Source organism: Dissoconium aciculare (genome assembly GCF_010015565.1).
Source record: "Dissoconium aciculare CBS 342.82 unplaced genomic scaffold K489scaffold_7, whole genome shotgun sequence".
NCBI classification, from domain to species: domain Eukaryota; kingdom Fungi; phylum Ascomycota; class Dothideomycetes; order Mycosphaerellales; family Dissoconiaceae; genus Dissoconium; species Dissoconium aciculare.
Window position 1 is genome coordinate 766,780 of NW_022984957.1, and position 21,000 is coordinate 787,779.

At 52.3% G+C, this 21,000-nt stretch overlaps 7 protein-coding genes across 7 annotated transcripts; 5 read left to right on the top strand and 2 right to left on the bottom strand.

The window, feature by feature from the left end:
• Window positions 1-123: 123 nt before the first annotated feature.
• Window positions 124-3,921, bottom strand: K489DRAFT_410518 (uncharacterized protein; the record flags this gene model as incomplete). Its single annotated transcript, XM_033607715.1, has 1 exon — window positions 124-3,921. One exon carries the CDS (start codon window positions 3,919-3,921, stop codon window positions 124-126), a length of 3,798 nt encoding a protein of 1,265 aa, XP_033459215.1.
• Window positions 3,922-4,432: 511 nt separating this feature from the next.
• On the top strand, window positions 4,433-4,867 carry K489DRAFT_308719 (uncharacterized protein; the record flags this gene model as incomplete). Its single annotated transcript, XM_033600622.1, has 3 exons — window positions 4,433-4,517; window positions 4,643-4,722; window positions 4,787-4,867. Coding segments are annotated over 3 exons (246 nt in total), but the record flags the coding sequence as incomplete, so codon positions are not given.
• A 434-nt stretch (window positions 4,868-5,301) lies between these two features.
• K489DRAFT_339662 (uncharacterized protein) lies at window positions 5,302-6,845 on the bottom strand. Its single transcript, XM_033602247.1, has 2 exons — window positions 6,170-6,845; window positions 5,302-6,104 (listed from the first exon to the last, which is right to left on the bottom strand). The coding sequence occupies exons 1-2, from the start codon at window positions 6,521-6,523 to the stop codon at window positions 5,412-5,414; spliced, it is 1,047 nt and encodes a 348-aa protein (XP_033459217.1). The 5' UTR covers window positions 6,524-6,845; the 3' UTR covers window positions 5,302-5,411.
• A 2,562-nt stretch (window positions 6,846-9,407) lies between these two features.
• On the top strand, window positions 9,408-10,343 carry K489DRAFT_371043 (S-adenosyl-L-methionine-dependent methyltransferase; the record flags this gene model as incomplete). The annotated part of the gene is made up of 1 exon (XM_033603206.1): window positions 9,408-10,343. One exon carries the CDS (start codon window positions 9,408-9,410, stop codon window positions 10,341-10,343), a length of 936 nt encoding a protein of 311 aa, XP_033459218.1.
• A 2,070-nt stretch (window positions 10,344-12,413) lies between these two features.
• On the top strand, window positions 12,414-13,235 carry K489DRAFT_432036 (uncharacterized protein). Its single transcript, XM_033608470.1, has 3 exons — window positions 12,414-12,638; window positions 12,702-12,935; window positions 12,995-13,235. The coding sequence occupies exons 1-3, from the start codon at window positions 12,508-12,510 to the stop codon at window positions 13,008-13,010; spliced, it is 381 nt and encodes a 126-aa protein (XP_033459219.1). The 5' UTR covers window positions 12,414-12,507; the 3' UTR covers window positions 13,011-13,235.
• A 285-nt stretch (window positions 13,236-13,520) lies between these two features.
• K489DRAFT_380926 (NAD(P)-binding protein) lies at window positions 13,521-14,842 on the top strand. The gene has a single exon (XM_033604986.1). It carries the CDS (start codon window positions 13,648-13,650, stop codon window positions 14,629-14,631), a length of 984 nt encoding a protein of 327 aa, XP_033459220.1. The 5' UTR covers window positions 13,521-13,647; the 3' UTR covers window positions 14,632-14,842.
• Window positions 14,843-16,138: 1,296 nt separating this feature from the next.
• K489DRAFT_371046 (uncharacterized protein) lies at window positions 16,139-17,227 on the top strand (the record flags this gene model as incomplete). Its single annotated transcript, XM_033603207.1, has 2 exons — window positions 16,139-16,291; window positions 16,343-17,227. 2 exons carry the CDS (start codon window positions 16,139-16,141, stop codon window positions 17,225-17,227), a joined length of 1,038 nt encoding a protein of 345 aa, XP_033459221.1.
• Between the last annotated feature and the right edge of the window lie 3,773 nt (window positions 17,228-21,000).

Consider the following 21,000-nt stretch of genomic DNA (forward strand, 5'->3'; position numbering starts at 1 on the left):
CAACGCGCATTTCGTACTATCAGAAAAGAGAGAGAGACATAAAGGATCGTAAAGTCATAAATTCAAGCTATAGAGAGATGTGTCCAATACGACCAGCTGCCCTTCGCGTCGTCAAATGCCTCCTCAGACTCGCCGTCCTCTCTTCTTCGCCGGACTACCCATACCTTTGATGGCCTCCAGTTCCCGCCCGCGAGTAACGCCGACGGTATGTGTTGAAGTGGAACCCATGGGAAACAGCCTCGGCGCCTTCTTCGCCGGGCTGCTGACCAGCATCAGCGTTGTATCCGCCGATGCCGCAAGCGAGGCGCTCTTCGACGATGACAAGGCTTCCAGCTTGGGCACGGCTGCTCCCGTGAAGCCGAAACTTGCCGACGACGGAGGCTTGAGACCAGATGATGTTGCCGTCGGGAAGAGCGTCGCGGTCGGCTCATTTGGCTGCAGCGGTAGCTGCTGTTGCTGTCGCGCCGACGACCGCATGCGCATCTTCTTCTTGGGAGGGCTGGCGATGAGCGAAGACGTCTCTCGTTCTCGGCCGGGATGTGCGAGGGTGCTGATTGCGCTCGTTGACGGGACGGGTGCGGGAAGTTTTGAGATTAATGATCGCCGTGGAGCTGGGATTGGGGCCGGGTTCACGTCTTCGGTGGTTGGTGCAGGGGCGGAGGCTGCTGCTATTGCTCGCTCTAGCAGGACGGACTTGTCGTCCGCTTTAGATGACGAAGATTTCATTCCCACTTTCACTTTCGCGGGCGTCGCGATGCGCGTTCTTCGTTTGAGCTTCGACTTTTCCTTCTCCTCACTGGTGGACGTTAATGACGCCTCTGGGAGGTTGAAGGCTAGAGGCCCTGTGATTACGTCGGACTCATCTGCAAGTTCGTCTATGGTCTCTGTGTTGATGGGTGCACGTGGAGTCAGACGCGGCTTCAGCTTTTTGATGTACGGCTTGCTGACGACCTCATCCGAAATGTTCGAGTCCGTTAGTACTGTAGTCGAAGCTGGCTCTCCGACCTCAATTATCACTGCTTCATCAATCACAACAGGTCCGGCTTGGAACAAAGCCAGCGTTTCGGCCCAGCGCACATTCTTGGCCTTGATCTTAGGCGGATCAGCTGCAAGTGAAACAATGTCGGTACCTTCAGTCTGCACAAGTCCAGCCTCTTCGGCAGCCAACTTTGTCAGCCTCTGTTGTGGATTGAGGGCACCTTTGTTCTTGCGTGTGTTGGTACGTGTGAGTAGTGCGATCTCTTGAGCCTCTGGTCGTTTCCACACGACAGGATCTGAACCAAACGGACGAATCGAGATTTTGTTGGGGCCGAAAGTTGAAGAACTTAAATCAGCGGCTGCCGTCCGCTCACTTGTGTCGAGGACTTGCGTCTGTTTTCTTGGCCGGGTGCTGCGACGCTTGTTACGAGATTCGGGTTGTACCTCATCTACAACTGTGTTCTCCGTCTCTTCAGTTGGTAAGTGTGGCTGCGGAAGTGCTTTCGGTTGCTCAGATTTGATCGCTTTGTTCACAATGGCTTGTTGCTTACGAGGAGATGGACTGTTGGGGTCAAGGATCTTGAGCACCTCGGGGTCTGCTTCCTTTTCCTGAAATTGCGGGACTACCGGACTGCTAGCAAGTGCAAATCGAATAGAATCAGAATCCCGTCTATTCTCGAGCGATTCTCTTTTAGATGCTGACATGCGCCGTTCAGCCTTGGATTTGCTTTCCGCAGCACGACTCAAAAACGCTTGGAGCAAGGCCGTATCGTCCGATATGCGCGGCTGGCGAGATTTGCGCGGTGATGCTTGCGCTGGCTCTGGCGGAGCCGAAAGAGATCGCATCGCCGAAGGCGACAGTTTCTCTGCACCGGCTGCTAGGCTTTCAATGTCGGACGGAGAGATTAGGCCATCGCCGTAATATGCCGTTGATTGGTCGTGATCATACTCGACAGACTCAAGTGCTGCGGACTCATTCTCCTCCATTCTATTATCAAGAGCTAATTGATTGTTGAGCTTGATAGGTGTGAAAGCCACCAGATGCGGCAGGTGGTGATGAGAAGAAGTTGTGGATCGGCTCTTTCGTGGGCTAGACGATTGACGCCTCGCACGTAGTAGGGCGGTCGACCGGTTCAGAGGTTCTTCGAGGTCTTGTTGCTGGATATGTGCGTCATTGTCTACATGCGCCGGAGCCTCGAGAGCATGTTGGGAAACATTAATCAACATAATGTCCTGTGCAATCCGTGGAGACTCGACGGGGTGTTGACCTTGTTGTCCAGAGGGCAGTACAACGCAAGCTGAGACTTGGTCCGAAGGCATAAATGCTCTTTCAGCCTCAATCTCACCTTCACGATGTGTAATGAGCTCCAGGTCAACTACGCCAGCATCTTGCCCAGTCGTTGACATACGGTGGCTTTGGTCTGGCGTTGTACGCAATGTCTCCACCTCTGACAATACTGCCTTTGGGTCTAATCCATTGGTACTCTGCGTCCCAGTTTCGTCGCCATCCAGGTCGCTTTGGAGGTTCTCATCGGCCGAATCTACAATATCTTCCCATTCTCCTGAATCATTCTCAATATCCATGTCAGAATGCTCGACCGTCGGATCAATGACTGTGTCAATAGGACTTGTCACAGTTGTTGCCTCAGAGGTGCCTCCCTGATTTGGGGGCGGCGAGGTCGCTTTTTGGACCGCTGCTGGTTCAGCATGTGGAACTTTCGTGGTTGATTGAGGATTTGAGTCGTCAGCGGTGAAGTCAACGGGTAAGGTCCGCCGACGTGCGGCTAGAGATCGCCGAGCTTCACGGACTGGCCGACGTCGGCGGTCTTTGACGGGCGTAGCAAATCCAGCTGGAAGCACGGGTGTTTGAGCGAGCATTGCGAATGTAATTGCTGTGGTCTCGTTGTGTTCTTGGTCACACGGCGTCGCTGCCTCTGCCTGCGTGTCAACTCTCTCGCTGGAGTTTTGACCAGGCGCCTCTCTGTCTCGCGGAGTTTCTTCAATCTCGTCGTTTCCATCAGTCGCATTTGATATTGACCTGGCGTTTGCAGCCGCCTCTGTGAGGCTGGCGGAGGGCTCCAGAAGGAAAGCCTTTGACGAAGGATCCGCTACTTCATCACGATCATCGAAACGCGTATCGTCGATTTCCCTGCCTCCACTGATAGAGCTGTTCAGCTCTCGCGCTTGATGTTCTGAGTCCTCAAGCAAAGCTGAAGGATCTATCGTCACCGTCAAATGTGCAGGCGCCGGTCCTGTTGGATCCACCTTCGCTACATCCTGTTGATACACGACCTCGACCACCTCCTCTCCGGTCGTGATCGCAACTTGCAATTCTTCCTCCTCGAGGTTGAGATCTATGTCTTCCCAGCGGCCTACTGTCATCTCCGGAATGCTTTCTCTTGTTGTATCGACATAAAAGTGATCCTGGCTCTCTTCTCCCGTTTGAGCGACACCATCTTCGGCAAGCACTATCAGAGGTGCAGGATCGAGCTCAGCCAGCCGCGAAGCTCGTGTCACAATCCTTCGCTCCGGGTTGCTCAGGCCTTCCCAGTTGACTCCCACGCCAATGGATGCTCCCTCATCAAGACGAATCTTCTTAACAGCCTTCTTACTAGGAGAGAGAGATACCCGACGTTTGGCAGATGGGCCACTCGGAAGGACCGTAGATACCATGTTCGTTCGCTTCCACACCTTGCCGACCTTTAGTCGCTTGCGAGAAAATGGCGACTGTGGTTTGCGGTCCCATGCGCGGGGCGCGCGAGCTAGGGGTATATTGGTGGCCAGAAGGTGTGTCGCGTCGGTTTCCGCCCATGATAACAATGATGCTGTTGGGGCTTTGGATGTGGCGTCATGGTTTGCATGTTCAGTGTCCTGCTGCTCGGTTGAAAGATCGACATTGCTGTGCTGAGCCGAATCCGCGAGAGTTGCGTGTGAATTCTCCATGACGAGCACGCGTGTCTTGCGTCAGATTAATACATGAACGAAATGTATGCGGTGCGCGATTGATTCCGGTGAACATACACGAGCGTGTGAGGATCCAAGAGTCGCAACGCTGGTAATGTAATGCAAACAAAATATATAGAGCATGTCACGCGTCTCAACGAGTGACGGAAGTATGGCGATGTATTTTGGATTGTTTATTTGGTGACGGATTTGGCGGAGCTTCCCGCACTAAGCTGTCGGGTCGGGTACAACGACGGCCAATCATGAACGCTTTTTATCGAGCCGGGGTCAAGCACCGATGTGTGGCTTGCCAGATTAGCCCGCAAAGGACCTCCGACAACTCGACAATGTTCGCCATCGACCGCAGCATCTGAATTCCACTCATCTCACCATCACATCAGCGCAAGAGACTTACCAAAGCTTGATCTACGAAGCAACAGCTATGGTCGCAGGAAAATCACCCATCTCCTCAGCCGCGCTGACGCGCGCACCCACGAAAGCGTCACCCAAACTTCCTCCTCTTCCGAAACTTACAATTCGCCGACCTGTCGAAGCCAATGCGAACCCGTGCCTAACAATCATGGCCACGATGTTGGGTAAGCCTACAGCCGTGGGCATTGGATCTCACAGTTCTCGCACCTTGTCGACCCTCGTCGGCGTTGCCCCAAATTCGCTGTATTTCCAGGGTCGTTCATTGGTGACTGACGGTGTGTTTCCGCAGGGTGCTGGGCGTCCAATGGCCACACATCAACCAGCTGCGCATCATTAGAGACGAATTTGCGGAGTTGTATGGATGCTCGGGTAAGAAAGATTCTTTGCGCATCCCGTTGATCAGATCTATATGCTGAAATTTGAATGCTCGTAGAAACCCGCCGCTTCACAGAGATCTCCCATCAATTCGCAGCTTTCACGATTATACCCACAGATCAGAGGACCTTACAAGAGAAAGTGAACTGGAACAAGGTGTCTGAGATGGAGGGAAGGGATGATTGATGCGGCTGAAATTTTGAGGCAACCCTGGGTACGCTGCGCTGCAAACCAACATTATGTTTGCTCGCTGATTCGTCGAGCTCAGCTCCGCTTCCGATTCCTACTGCCTCATGTTGACGCGCCGAGGGAGACACTTCGATGTGATGATCGTTCGGCGGCAATGAGAGCCTAGCTCATGAAGTGTGGTGCATGGCTTGGTGCAGGCCCATACACAGGTTTCGGGCCGATCAGGAGACATTGATTCAGTGTGCGGAGAGTACGCCAGATGCTCGCGCAAGCAGCACGTGTACAAGGGGACATTGGACTTTTGTACCATCACTTGGAGTGGTTTATCTTCACGGTCTATATGTAAAAACAGGATGACGTTCAAATTTGCATAACTTCATTGGACTTCATTTCTCTTTTCTAGGCGTAACTTTGTCGTGATCCACCAGGCCGAGGACAGTCGCACCAACAGCCTCTCGGGAAACTGATGGGATACCAACATCAAAAAGCTTCCTCTACAAAATCGTGCCGAAGCCGAAGGTTGTCTTGATACTTCGCACGTAATATTCATCCCAGTTCCGCTTTGTCGACTCCTCTTGTCCGATTGGCACACCCTCCCAGTCGACTCGCATAACGGTCACTGCATCGACGTCGTTTTGCTCAAACCGGATCTTCAGAGTGCTAAAATGCCCTGCCGGCCACTGCGCAAGCCGCCACTTCTGGACTACAGTCGTCGGGGCCGAGAGCTCTACGTATTTACCACTGACGTTTCCGCCAAAGATCTCGAATTCGGTCCCTACTTGCGCTGGTCCATTCGAGGTGAACTTTTTCGGTGGCCCTCGCGTGAACGCTGTAATGCGCTGTGGGTCCGTGAAAGTATCGAAAAGATTGTCGGCTGTGGTACGGAATTCCTGTTGATCAGACAGGTTCGTCACATTGACTTTCTGTCCACTGCCCTCTGTGGCTGCGGTCGTAGGTTTGTTGGCATCGCCACTCTTAGCCACACCGCTGTTCTGCAGTACTCGAGGCGTGCTGAAACCAGAAGATGGGTTTGAGCCGGGAGCATGCTGAATATCTTTACCATGTTCTGCGATGAGGGCAGGGCCAAGCTTTTGCAAATGCTGACGGAGCTTGGGGATAAGAGCGCTTCGCACAAGCTGTTTTGCAGGTTCTTTCTCTAGGGACGCAGAATACAGTTCCACGTCGAACTGGACAAGTACCGTCAGTCAAAGCCTATGAGTAAATATATTTCAGGAATACATGAAAGACATACAACGTACTCGTCCTTCTCTGTATCATGCGCAACTTCGGGTATAGTAATGGTACCGCTGACATCCTTGCTGCCCTGGACTTCCTCGGTGGAGCCATCATCTTTCTCGTTTGTCTCCTTGATGGGGATTTTTCCGGTCCACTCAAGCTGCAACTTCACGTCGAAAATGGTGATCACCTTGCCTTTCCGTTGGCTGACATCTACATCCCCTTCCATGCTCATGATTTTGCTGACTTCAGCGCTGACACCATCTTTCTCTACCTTCAGGCCCACTAGATCTCGGGACAAATAATCTTGCGCCCAGGCCGAAACGTCTTTATTGACCCAATGCCAATTGTTGGGGTTGTGGAGGACCATCTTTGCGCTGGGCACGTGCCAGAAATGACCGTAAGATAACCAGACTCAGCTGTGCATATTCTGTTAGCAGCGCTCTGGGTTGTGTAAGGCTCGAACAGGAGTATGCGATGGTGGTTCCGTTCCACGTTCAGGGAAAGAGACTTTGTCTCAAGCAATAGCTATTCCGCAGAAAAAGAGTACAAGTCTTCTAGGACTGGTGCCAGCGTATTGTTTCATCATAGAAGAAGGAGTGTGCGATGGCAATGTGACTGAGCGTGCTTACCAAGTTGCAGCTGCGACTCACTTGCGATATCTATTGAAGTCGCAGTGAATTCTAAGATGGATCGCAAGGAAGTTGGAAATGGTCATGAAGAAAGCTCCGCGTCTGAATGCTGCAGGAAGATGTTTGCCAAGCCACGCTCAACACAGAAAGCTCTAGAAACACTTTGGGGCTTGAGCACAGTTTCTACAGCCTGAGGACAACAGAAAGAAGCCTTCTGACGTCGTTTTGGGCCATAGGGTTCGGCATTATAAGCACCCAAGGCTCGGGGGCATCGCAAGTGTCGACAAAGGCCTCAAATTTATGAACTCACAGGTGCGCTCGTGTTGATCACACTTATCTCAAGAATGCCAGGTTTGTAATAGGCAATTGTCGATTGTACCCGCTGAAATTCGGCCAATTTGCGTCGTCAACGCCTGCCTGACCTTCGCCCGACCATGAGACAGTGGAACAGGTCACGATTGCACGATCACGCAGGAAGCCTTCGTACACCCATGGCTTGTGTGCGGCTTCATTCAAGCAAGCTGACGTTTGATAACCAGGCATCTAAGTGGTTCACGTAGTTTTGTTGTACAGCAAACAGTTTCTTTTCATTTTGAACCTGAAAGTAGGCTTCCATCGTGTATGTATCCCGTGACGAATTAACCAGCAACCTCATCATGGACACGGAAGAGAAGGCTTGCCGGGTCGTTGTTAGATCATGCTGACACTGGCACGTTGGAGGCACAGGAAATGGCAGGCTTGGCCGCAATACGTGCTCCAAATTTAGCCCTTTCACATGTCTACAGCGCGATTGGTCATGATGGCGAGCCAGGTCGCGAAGACTTCGACTGACTATGAGAGACTCCATGATGGCATCCATGTCAATTACCTCTTCTGGCTTGATGAGGGGTATCAATCAGTCGTGTTGAAAGCCTTGACATTGGTAAGGTGACAAGAAAAACTCCAATCTAAATAGACAAGACAAAGGCAGCATTGAGGCAACAATGAAAACGTGATATCCTCGATACTGAAGCCATGCTCTGGCAACTGCTTGACACGCATTATAGAGCCTGCTTAGACAGAGATATTGTGTTGGCTACACCGACCAGAGCTGCTGCTGTACAGCGTCAGCACGCTCCGGCTCAAATCCAGGCGGTGCAAAAGGTCAACTGGGAAGTAAGCCATTGTCGAATCTCGTGGAGGACACACGAATCCATCGCCATCGGCCGACCCAGAAAATCTCCGAGATAACGGGCAGGGATCTCGAACGGCACGAACGGGAACGAAGCACATGGGTTTGCATAACATCTAGGGCATCTCTACGTTGCGCCGTGATGCAGGCATCGCGATCGGATCAATTGATCACCATGAAGCAGGTCGAATCCAGCAGGTCAGCATCAATCGGAAGTTGGGCACGAATGTTGCGCCGCGCTAATGTGAGCATGCCTGTGTAGGGTCGCGCGGATATCGGCAGGATGACTTGATTCAGTTGGTGACATGTGCTCGTCGGATCCAGATGTGAGCAGCATACAGTAGTCTGACTTGTTCGTCGAACCTAGACGACCGCCAAGTGGCAGGCTGCATGTGCGTGGAAGTCCTCGTCACACTCCGCTTGCCTTCAAGAATTCAACATAGGGTCGCAGCCGTCGCTCACGTCCGCCGCAATAGAGAGAATACCAGTCTAACAGCGGTGGCCTCTTGGGCAAATGTATCCGTCACAGCTAGTAAAAGTGTTCCAATCCAAAATGATGTTCTATTTTCTAGCCCCACTACTAGCGAAGTTCCGAGTATCTGTCTCGGTGCAACTTTTTCGAGTTTCCCCGCCGGCCCGACGACTCGTTGATTGATTATTAGGGATAGCGGGGACAACTGCTTGCCGATCTCGGCTAGACGACATGCGGGTGGACAGACGCGAACCCGGCGGAGCGGAATGGAAGTGCATTCTGTAGGTCTTCCAGACGCCGATGTCCCGTTCCCATGGTCAATACATGACTCTTGTTTCGATGCAACAGAACGACGAGACTTTTTTTATCGAAAGAGATAACTAATGTTCGGCCATCAATGCCAACCACATGCGTACGGCCAGTAACTGTGACGCAATGCAAGGGCGATGCAGAGAACACAACACGAGAGAGGCAAGGGCTACATCATGCATGACCAGAATCAGCGCCAGCACTTTCGAATGACTTACTGCAGATATACACTAAGCGGTTTGTGTTCTTGACCCACACAGGAGTTCTTCTGCTGCACTTCGGGTCATCAGCTTGGCACCAATCGGTGGTGGGAATACTACATGACTCGGCTGTAATGCTCCTCCCTGCGGCGTTTCTGAAAGCTAACCGTCAGGCCTTCGTCCCTTATCCAGTCCAGGTTTGGCTCACGCATCCCTGCACGCACATCGACGCGACAAGTATGCGTGCTAGCAGGGCCGTCACCTGCAACTATTTCGTTAGAAAGGACAACACATCTGCCTACTGTGCCTCATCACAAAATCATGCGTCACCAGATTTGGCACATGAAGCGGCGTAGTGACACGCACCTGACCTGGCGCGATCATCCAAAATGGATCCGTCCCTCGTCGTCGTCCTGCTAGGTTTCATAGTCTCGTTTTGAACCGTCAGTCGTCAGAAAGGTGTTCTAACCATGAGGCATCGGCGTGTTGACTCCGCGGCCAGCTTCGAGTTCTCAGACTTCGATTGGGATGCGTACGAAGCACATCGACCAAAGTATCCAAAGGCCCTTTATGATATCATATTCAGATATCATGCCAAAGCTGGAGGCAAATATCAGGCAGCGCTCGATGTGGGCGGAGGAATAGGAATCGTCACCCGAGAACTACTGGGTCGATTCAAGCTTGTCACCCTGAGCGATCCTGCGTACGACTATATCCGTCAGGCAAGATCATGCTTTTGCACTGTGCCTGCGAATCGTCTTCACTTTCTCCGGCGCAAGGCCGAAGAATTGGATCTTGTTGACTTCACCGATGGAGCGGTCGATATGGTTGCTGCTGGAATGTCGCTCCATTGGGCGAATCAGAGCGTCGCCATACCTCGCATAGCATCGCTTTTGAAGCCCAATGGTACATTCGCGACCTGGCTATACGGCATCCAGGCTGTCGTGGGTGGGAAACGTAAGCCAGAAGTCGAGTCGGCGATCCAGAATCTCTTGCGAAGCATACTGGAGATCTATGCCAGCATGGTAGACACGACCAGCGATGAGAGCATGGTGGCCGTTATGAATTCCCGTTTCGATAACATGGATTTTGACCCGGCGTTATGGAAAAATGTCCAGCGCATCCACGCTCATCCCCATCTGCGGTGTGTGTCGAACGAAGCGCGATGGCCCTGTGCGAAGTCCAATGTTCGTCCAGAGGACACCGTGATGAATTTCAAAGACCAGGGCATCATCAACAGGACGGTGGACTACGAAGGCGTAGTAGGTTGGATGGCCAGTCTGAATCCCGAGGAGTTTGTGCCGAAATATCTTCCCAAGGAGTTCGAAGATGTCAAGAAAGCATTGAACGGAGGATCCGTGAAACTGGAGTATTCATTTGTGCTAGTACTCGCGACCAAGCGGTGAGGATGGTCATCAGATGGGAACGCAAGACCATGTCGATCTCGGGAGCGGTTTTGGCTCCGGGAGCTGCTGTCGCCCCAAAGGCCCATCCCGTCAAGATTCCGCCCGAACGTGTCCCGCCATCGACTTGTTATCATGCCTCGCACGACACGCGCCACGGATCTTTCGCAGATTCCCGAGTCGGTTTCAGACCTCTACGCACACTTACGCTAATTAGGGCGCCGTTGTCGAGTACCATACCAAATCATCCCAGCAAGCAGCATCCAGGCGTATGAGACGCACTGTCAAGTCATCGTTATCAAAGCTGAGCTCGAACGAAATATTTGGCTGAGGTGGCACCTGTCTGCGCCGTCATAGGCAGGCACTTATCAAAAGCCTTGATTGCAGCTCTGGGAGCTGAACAGGTTCAGCATCAGCAGCAAGCGCTGGTCGCATGCTGTCGGAAAAGGTCGTCACTACACACGGTCTGTATCGGGGATTGCCGATGTACGGATCACCATGTAGCTGTCATTTTTAGTTCGTAAACGGGGTGCAGTGTTCTCGAAGGCATGCCGCATGGGATCGACCGATTGTTGACCAGATGTGTGGTCCACGACGACATAGTCATGCGAGGAAGCACACTGGGATGTCAATTTTGATTACGAAGGGAATGTCTATCATGTGTACGCACGTGTTTCGGGACAGCACAGATAGTGGCTTCCAGAATTTGCTGTGCACCTTTTCTCGCGGCCCATTCCACGCAACTCGACCGCGACTTCTGACAATATGTATTTGCCATGTTCATCTGGAATCGGACAACAGCCTGCTGCCTCGGACGAACACAACAAAAAGTCATGCTACTGGCCGCAGAAGCGCCACTCCCATCTTCACCGTCAACAACATCGGAGCAGATGTTGGAAGTCATACTTTTTTACTGCAATCTCCAAGAGATGAGGAGAGGCTAGATTCCTGACCGCCGGGAACGATCAATTATGGCGTTGTGGGGCGCCAGCCGCAAGCGGGGATGGAATCCCCATTAGCGGGGACCTGTGCCTACGTGTGCCTCTCTGCCGAGGTCATTGAAGTAATCTACCTGGAACAACACTTGCTGAAGTAAAAGGTCCGCTGGGACTGCACGGTGAAGGCAAAAACTGACCCAGAAACGTTCATGGTCAGTGCAAAAACAAATTCGATACGATAAGAAGACGTCGAGTTTGTCAGTATTAGAGTTCATTGGCAATCAAATGCGAGGGGCCCCTGTAGGCATTGACGTTGAACTGGTACTTTTGTCGATAAAAATCTGAGATAAACAACAATGGTCCAACATGGAGAATCCGTTGGTTAGAAATTGTCAGCCTGCCAGGAACGAACAAGAAGGACTCCTCGGCTGCGAACAGTCAGTTCATTGGTTGTCCACGCAGGAACAAAGCTAATTTGCCTGCTGGAGCGTTGCAAGGACAGGCTTTAGGGGCACTGTACCTGCGCGGGTACTAGACATTCCCTCGAAGCTATGGTGTCAGGATCTCATGAGGGCTGATGACACGGAGTTCCCACCATGAGACATCGTTCATGTCCACCATTAGCAGTGTTCTCGACCATTCCTCGCGGTCCGCGGTGTCAGACTTGGAGAAAGCGCCCCTTGCTCAATTGCGATACCATTGCGACGATCCTCTGCTTAGACTCGGGTGTCGCTCAGGCACATATCACTAGTGGCTGAACAAGTATTTGTGGCCAACGTGTGAGGGCTGCCACCACGACAACGCCTCGCGAGGAGAACCGAGCCTTCAATCCAGGCGCGACCCAGTAAATATGTTTTGCACTGCCTGCTGTTCTCCATGTCAAGCGATGCTTAGCAGGCTCCTAGCCCGAAAGAAGGAAGATGAGGTCTGGAATGAGCTACCAAATGTAGCGCTATACTGGAATAGTTCTGCTTGTCTTTGACAAGACTTATTTTTTTGAGCGTCAGATCTTCGCCGAGCCTATCTATGTTCGTGTCCTTGGGCTGGACTCTTCGGAGCTTGTGGCGTAAACAGGCTTGGTTTTCTGAAAAGGACGGAAGTGTAGAAGAAGTTGTGGGAAGCGGCGACGATAAAGGCTCGATGATCCGCTCCAATTTGTAGATTTCATTCCTCCAAAGCATCACCTTCGACATACCGATCTTTGCCTGTCACAATCAACCACCACCAAAATGCAGTTCACAACCCTTTTCCTCAGCCTGCTCGTCGGCTCCGTCGCCGCCCAGAGCGTGTGCTACGACAACTTTGACTGCCTCCTCAACGGTGGTGGCTCATGTGTCAAGCCTGCTGGCAAGATTCTCGGGTACGTACTATTCCCGTGAGCCGCCTGTATTTACGTGGACATATTCCTGACGATGTATCTCAGTACTTGCTCCGGCAAGGTTACCACCACCGCTAAGACCACCGCAAAGACCACCGCGAAGACCACTGTCGTCCCTGTTCCCTCATCGGCCGCCGTCTCCCGCGCTCCCACCACCGTCAAGACCGCCACTGCCAAGACCACCACCGCCGCCGCTCCCTCTGCCACTGGCTCAGTCTGCTTTGACGACGGTGACTGCCTCCTCAAGGGCGGCAAGTGCGTCAAGACCGGTCTCCTCGGGTAGGTCGAACTTTTTGCCATCAAGATGTGTTCGAACTTTCGCTAATCAATCTTCTCAGCAAATGCTCCAAGTAAATTTAGATTGGCCGTGGATGCATCATGGCGGTGTGATGAGATTGAGGAAACTCCACGAAGCTTGAAAGAGCTGTGTCTTATGTGCTCATGATTTACGCTGGATATCTTGCTCGACAGTCACCGTGTCTACAGACTAGGCATGGACTGTGATATTTTATATACCCCATCTTACATTACAAAAGAGCTTTGGCCATGGGTTTGAAGAAACGAACTTTTTGTGCTTCCAAGATACTTATTGTGGCATTAAATGCATGATGCTGCGCATGCGGTTGCGCGCGCAGAGCCGTGAAGCATATGTGTAGGACGTTGGATTAGCATCTATGTGTTGTGGCATTGGAAGCTTGACGGTAATGATCAACATAAATGTCAGGTTGTGATCGTTTGTATACGTGCGCCGGTGTGGTTGGCGGTTGGCGGCTCAACTGCCGAGGTATGCGTGGGCCGCTCCAATCGTTGACATCATAGAGCAACTCGAAGCAACCTTGGAAGGCAAGCTTAGCTCATTGGAAGCACAATTTTGTTTGCGTATCTGTGGTATCAAATCCAGGCAACACATATTGGGCGCCGGAAGCACCCAAACACACTGATCTGTGGATCTACCGATAATCACAACAATTTTATATTTCAAATCGCCATCATGGAGGGCCTGAGACACATGCGAAAGCAATCCGCATTCGTTCCTGAACCCGAATTGACAGAAAAGAATCTCCCCGATCAAGCTGGACGAGTATGCATCATTACGGGAGGCTACGCTGGGGTCGGTTTTGAGCTCAGCAAGATTATCTATGGCAAGAATGGCACCGTCTACATCGCTGGACGGAGTGCCGAGAAGGCCGAGAAGGCGATGTCTGCCATTAAGGCAGCCCTGCCTTCCAGCACCGGCAAAGTCGAGTTTCTCAAGGTCGACCTTTCAGACTTATCCTCGATCAAACCCGCGGTCGAATCATTCAACAGCAAAGAGTCGAAACTTGATGTTCTTATCAATAATGCTGGTGTCATGTTCCCCCCTGCCGGCGCCAAAGACAGCCACGGGCATGAGCTGCAGATAGGAACCAACTGCTTGGGTCCGTTTCTGCTCACTAAGCTGTTGACACCCGTCCTGGAGCGCACAGCGAAGGAGGCTCCTGCCAACACTGTCCGTGTCGCGTGGGCGGGATCTATCGCCGTGGACGTCGTCGCACCCAAGAATGGCCTCACTATCGATGCAGCAGGCGAGTTCATTGCCGACAAATCCAATGCTACCAATTATGGTTGTAGCAAGGCCGGCAATTACTTTCTGGCTTCCCAGTATGCAAAGCACTATCCCATTGGCGCAGACGGCAAGGGCGTGGCGAGCGTTGCATTCAATCCTGGTAACCTCAAGACGGAGCTCACGCGTCATACGCCAGTCTGGCAGACCGTGTTCCTGAACCCCTTCCTCTATTCGGCTATTTACGGTGCCTATACCGAATTGTTCTGCGGTTGGTCTTCGGAAGTCACGGCAGATAAAAATGGCTCATATGTATGGCCTTGGGGTCGATTTGGTCCTGTACGCAAAGATGTGGAGCAGCAGACCCAAGTGGGTGGAAACGCCGAGAAGTTTTGGAATTGGTGCGACAAGGAGACTCGCAGCTTCGCGTGATATTCTCTGCGCAAGTCTGAGCGCTGTGGAGGTCGTCCTCGCCGATTTATCCTATGAGAGCTCAAATAATATACCCGTGGACATATATAGGTCCATTTGCAAAACATTGAAATCATATCCTGCGTCCGCGAATAGTTGGCTGTGGATGACAACCGCATTGTCAGCTCATGAATATCCTGCCCCCGAGATAGTCGATCTTGCTCTCGATGCTGCGTTGGCGAAGAATACATTCGAGTCTACCAAATTACGTGTGAACTCGGACCGAGGTGCATGATCATGGGCGAACCACGGGTTCCTTTAAGGCAAAGCCTTGTCATCAGCAGAGTGCCGCTCGCGTATCTAAATGTGTAGCCGGAGTTGGGCAGCGTGATGAGGGAATAGATTGGTCTCTGCACCTGCAAGCTGCGCATTGACGGTCTTGCTCAGATCCAGCGACGATCGCACACCCACAGGCGACGGATTAGCTGTAATGTATCGTGCTGTCTCTCCATGCTGTAGTTGACCTAACAAGCTCTATTTGGAATTGTGATCGGATCGCCTTTGTGTTCCGGCGACAAGGCTGTGGGCTTCAGTAGATCGTTGGATGGTGTGGTGGCACTTCGACCATCTTCGTGGCGGAGGATCCGCGCGTGTTATGTGCTAGGGAAAGAATCGTCCTGCCCGGGAGCGTCTTGGTCGAAAGCTGGCGATCTTTATTGGTGATCGTACTGGTGCACTTGGTCACGGCGCGATGCGCGCAGGCTGCTGCGCCTGGTCTAGCCTAAGTGGTTGTTTTCTAACCACATACACACCCGACTGCGTTTGCTCATGAGATCCTTCGTTCGGATGGCTTGCCCGATCCAGTCCGGCCAATCAGCAATACACCCGCCGCGGAAGTTTCATCAAATCCATGTCACGGTGGCGTACATGATCTGGGTGTCGTTCGCATCGGGTCGCAGCAGGATCGGAGGCGCAATTGCGTGATTGGTTCATCTTCTTGGTGCGGGCTGGCTTTCATGTAAGCTCGCCCTAATACATCCGCGGGCATCCCTCCGGCTAGTCCACACATGCATTCAGTGCAAACAAGAGCTGCGGCTTCAATTCCAGTCTGGGAGAATATCAACATTACCACTGGGCCCAAGTCGTCGAACTGTCCGAGGAAACCAGGTGATGCACTTCGCCCGACTGGTATATTGCTGACCGATTCTCTCGAGTGCATGGTCGTCTGGAATTGGAAGACGACTCGGATTGACCTTCGCTGCCATCTGCATGCAACCAGATTGGCAAGGTAGACTCTGCCGCTCTCCTAGTTATGGAATGATGTGATCGCGTTAGATTTCTGATCATGGTATTTGATTTGATATAATTATGGCCCTTCCTGCCTCATGGTCCTTCATCACGATCGAACTGCACCATCACACCACCGCGGACGAGCAAGTGAGCCCTTTCTTTGCCCAGTCGTGAACTGAACCCATTCGTGCTCGATTGCACTTTCCCACGCCTCGTGTGACTCCACCAGAAAACCAAAATGTGCAACACGATCGCCTTCAGCGATCTCTTGCTTGGGGACTTCGGAAATGTCGAAATAGTCGAGCTCTCAAGCTCGAAGAGCGATTTCCTGTCACGCATTGGGTTGAAGAAACACTGCCACCAGGATAGACTTCTATTCAGGGCAATGATGGTTCGCACGTCTTGAACCTCGAACGATCCGAGCGCAAACTGACTGTTGCAGGATGAAGCCAGAGCTGGACGGGACAGACTGTTCAGCAGCCGAGCATGCCTCGTGCCCACTGTCGCCAGCGATCTCTCTATTCAGACCCCTTACCTGCCAGAACATATCTCAGAAGTCGCTTTCTCCGATGAACTGCGGGCCATCTTCACTCGCGCTTCTTCCCGGACACAAGGGATCTACAACACGATTCGATCGCCATTTCCCGATCTCGACTTTTGGATCATACGCTGGACGTTGGCGCGGGCAATCGAGGACAAGTCGGACGTGGAGGACGAATCGACATCCATCAAGAGGATAGATCTAAGAGCATCAGGAGAAGACACTGCGGATTTGTTGTCTTGTCTGCCAATTTCTTTCACGAGTCTCCCCAGTCATCATCCTCCATCGATACCAGTGACACCTGCGCCCGAGCAATCAGTTCAATCATCGCCGGTTGCAAAGCTTAGTCTCTCAACACTTGTTCAACATGATGAGATGCCTTGGGAAGCCGCGTTGACTCAACCAACGCCGTCCGGATTACACGGCACGAGGTCCGTTCCAGGTTGCAAAACCTTAACCAGCGGCAGGTCATCCTGCCGAGATCCAGCAGACAAAAACGGCAGGATCGAGATTGTGCCGCGAGCGAGACGCCCAAAGCATGATCGTTATTCAGCACGACAATACTCAAAGTTCCAAGCTAGCGGGCGAACTGTTTCCAGTAACGACCTCATCACCGGGACCTCGCCTATCTTGGAGTTGGCAGGCAGACGGCTGCCACAAAAGAACAGAGTTGGTAAAAGGTGCCCTACTCATACGACGCACCTGCCATCATCTGGTCAGCCGCGATTCGAAGGCCAAATAGCAAGTTCTCGCAGCGAATATTGGAGACACGTTCTCAACGTCTGATGCAACGGTGGATGACTCATAGGCCAAGTGGGTCGATGCCAGCGATAGACCGGGGTACCTGGCGCCTGTCGAATTGTCTGCAGCTTCGCATCCATCTAGCTCCGATGCTGCTCGCCAGCATGTCGAGAAGTGTCCCACATCGATCTCCAAGATGACGGTATCCGTTTCTGCGAGCAGATGATGCTAGAAATCACCCACGCAACAACGTGCGGTACTGGGCCGATCGAATCCAAAGGCGTGCGAGAGTTACAGCACCTACCGCATCATCCTCGCTCACCGGTGAGGACATCAGATCGCTAGCCTGCGATTTACCCTGGCTCGTCCCTTGTACGCAAGGGATGCGGACAGCTCACACACAATGCCACATCCCCATACTGACGTGTTTTCGAATCGGACTTAATGTTTGCTCACCTGAGTCTACATGAATGTCACTTACTCGTATCTGCACCATTACCTCCGCTGCGCCGGTTTGCCACGCATATGGACGCAGCCATGCATCGTAGGCTGGGAGAACGGATAAACGAGGCGAGACTGGGGTACTTGTCCCGCTCTGGGTAATGTGTGCAGCGGCTACTTTTCTCACCTAGGCACGACGTCCGTGTCTGCCTGCTTCTGTCATGCATTTGATCTCGGCATCATCGAAGATGGCTTCCACGATGTATCGTGGATCGTGTCATTGATCCCTCCTCGGAGACCACCAGGAACATAACGTCGTCATACGGAGATAGAATGGCAGGGATGGGATGACATGTGCTTTCTAGTAAATAGATACTTCAATCGAGTGCGCAAAGAACATGTACAGTACAAGACCGTCAATTCTAGCTGGCGGGGGTACAGATAACCATTGAGACATGGCGTCATGCAGGCGACCCAAAGCGGCGCGGTGGTCACTCTGGTTGCAGCGCCATCGTTTAGCCGGATGCCCGTCATCTCTAGTTGCCTATAGTGCAAAGCCTTCCACGTGTATCTCACTACTTTCGCCTCCCACTCGTGCCACTGTGGATGATCGAACCAGGGCTTCCTCACCGTGGAGGCCGCGAACAAGCCACACTGGCGCGCACAACGAGTCAAGGTCTCTGCGGCTACGACATTCCAGGACAGAGATTGACACAACACAGTTACGCATTCTTCGGGCCTTGGGGATTACCTGCGATTCGTTGAACAAATTTGGGACCGGGTCAAGATCGCTAGGCATATCCTCTCCATCAGACCTTTGCAGGTGACAGGAGCCTATCCAGCGCTTGGCGCGGAACTACAGTACTTCATCAATCAACGTCGCACAGCTGATGATCGAGGCACAGGCGCGATGGCACTCTGCATCGAAGTAAATAGCCTTGCATGAGGTACTTCGCATGGCCCACGCCTCCTCCTGATGTTTAATCATTGCTGGACTCCTTACCCACAGGACAGGACGTTGCGGCACTGGACCTTCGTATCTATACGATTCGTTCACTCGAGGGCCCGATTCTTTGTCTCTATGCGTATACCCTCGAGGGACCGGCTCTTCGTATCCATACGATTCACGCTTGAGCCTATCGACTCGATAAGGTCGATTCGACCAGACCACCGGGATTAGCATTGAATAGCCAAGCACTGTATGTGTGCGCGAATCCCAGAAAACTGCCTGTCTTGATTCCAACAACGAGATAATGACATGCAAACTGATGCGTTAGCGCCTATGCATGGGCGATACATGTGGGTGGGGCACGCTCAGTCTCTCCCGCGGCCACATGTGATGGAAAACTTTGCATGCTGGCAGTGAGTGCTGATGCGGACCCACGAACTTCACGTCTCGGGTTGTTTCGTGACCCATTAGACCATTTTGATGCAACTTCGTCGCGCATCCATCAAGGACACGCCACAGCAATGGCGTGGCTGAATTTCTACGACTTGACGATCACAACCGCTGATCATGACTTGCTGCCTGATACTGAATGACGGGTCAACGTGATCAGAAAGATCGCCCGTTTCAGAATCATTGCAGTGTGGACAAGGCTCGTCTCCACGCCTTTTCAATGTAATCAAGGGCCGTTTTCTCATGAGCAAAATTGCCGAGATTACAACTCAGACACGCTAAAATTGATGTGCATTTGATGATCATAAGCGTTGTCGGAACATGTCCCATGTCCACTTTGCTCTTCGATGACGGCCCCGACGACGACGACCAATCGGCAAGCTTTGCGCATCGTCTCACGGCGGCAGGATGAGCACTCTTTCATTCGAGGGCTCAACAGCCAGTGCATCTGCATTCTGGCAATGCGGCTTGTCTTATAGTTGAGCTATGGTGTAATCAGGCAATGTATCTCACGTACTGTATGGTAAACTAGAAGCTGTTTACTTTTGTGTCGCTTCCACGTCTATTCTCGCGCCCACTTCCGACACTCGACGACTTTGATTCAACAGAGGAACAATTCGTGTTGCGCGACAACCCATTCTGGACGCACAGCTTTACAACGCGGAACGTGACAGCGATCGCTCAAGGACACAACCTTCGACCCCTTGACCAAGTTTTACCCCGGCGGCTGCTCATAGATAGCTCGGATCTAGATGATATAGTCAACACACACGGCATCGCGGTCGTCGACATAAGAGACCGGGAGCTGCTGGGATCTGTCTGTTCATCTCGCTGGGTGGTCACAAGACGGGGTTGCTACAACCGGACCGAGGTCACAGAGTTTATATACCACTATCCGGAGGAAGCCCTCAAGTTCGTTCGTGCTACGAGATGTGCAATCACATCACAGTCATGTGGGCATGTGGCCATGTCGGAACCGGAAGATTACCTTGCGAAGCAGCTAGGAGAACAAATCCGCCCACATTCTGTCTCAACTACCACGTCCCACAAGTTCTAAGGTTTCCGCAACATGGAAATTGTCCCGACCAATCCCGCCACGGAGCTCAAGCTTCGAAGGCATTCGAAGGCATCTCAAGGACGTTCCCTCACCCCGACAACCCTGTGCAAGATTGAGGGATCTGGAGAGTTACAGACTGCATCAAAGTGTTTCTTCGCGGCCGTCTTCTCCTGAGACCCGTCGCACTTGATTGCGGGAAGTCAAGACATCACTGCTGGACTGGCATCATAACACAGGCTCGCCCTGGAAGAGGAAACCATGCTCATGGCGATGACTTTTTATTGCAGCGGATAATCGTGAAGATTCGTGGCGTTTTGGAAGGCGAAATAGGCATTTCTGGGATAGGAACGGGCGCTTTCATAAACTCTCAATTTACTTTCTGCTGACGACTGCACAATTCATTTGTTTTGCCAATCCCTCGCTGGCGGCAAAGCGTGGCCGAGTGCTTGGTGTTTCCCCCGGGAGTATCGTCCAGGAGCCACGTGAAGTCCCCAGTGGGAATCGCGTCACTGCTTGAAGGAGTTCAAGCCCAAACAAGGCAGGCCGTGAGAGATCCGCGAATCGAGACCCCAGGCGACTGACGGAATTACTTCGTTGCGTCTTGCTCCAAATGGATGGACCAGCGTCCGCGATGAACCCGGGGCACATGTGCAGACACACGCATAATCATGATGTGCATACAGTAGCGCCCCTTGTTCATACCTGCGTGGCTCAAGCCGTGTAAGACGCAACACAATAGAGAAGGCCGCCGTTCCGGCGGAGGCGGCGACGGAATGTCCAGTCGGCGTCGCTGTGTGCGAACCGAGCCCGACCTCATGCTGCCGTTTGTTCCGTCGAAAGGGGAAGGTTCGGTGAGCAAACAGTCCCAGCAATGGACCTGCTGCATGTAATGCATGTAATGCAAATCATGCATCTCATTCA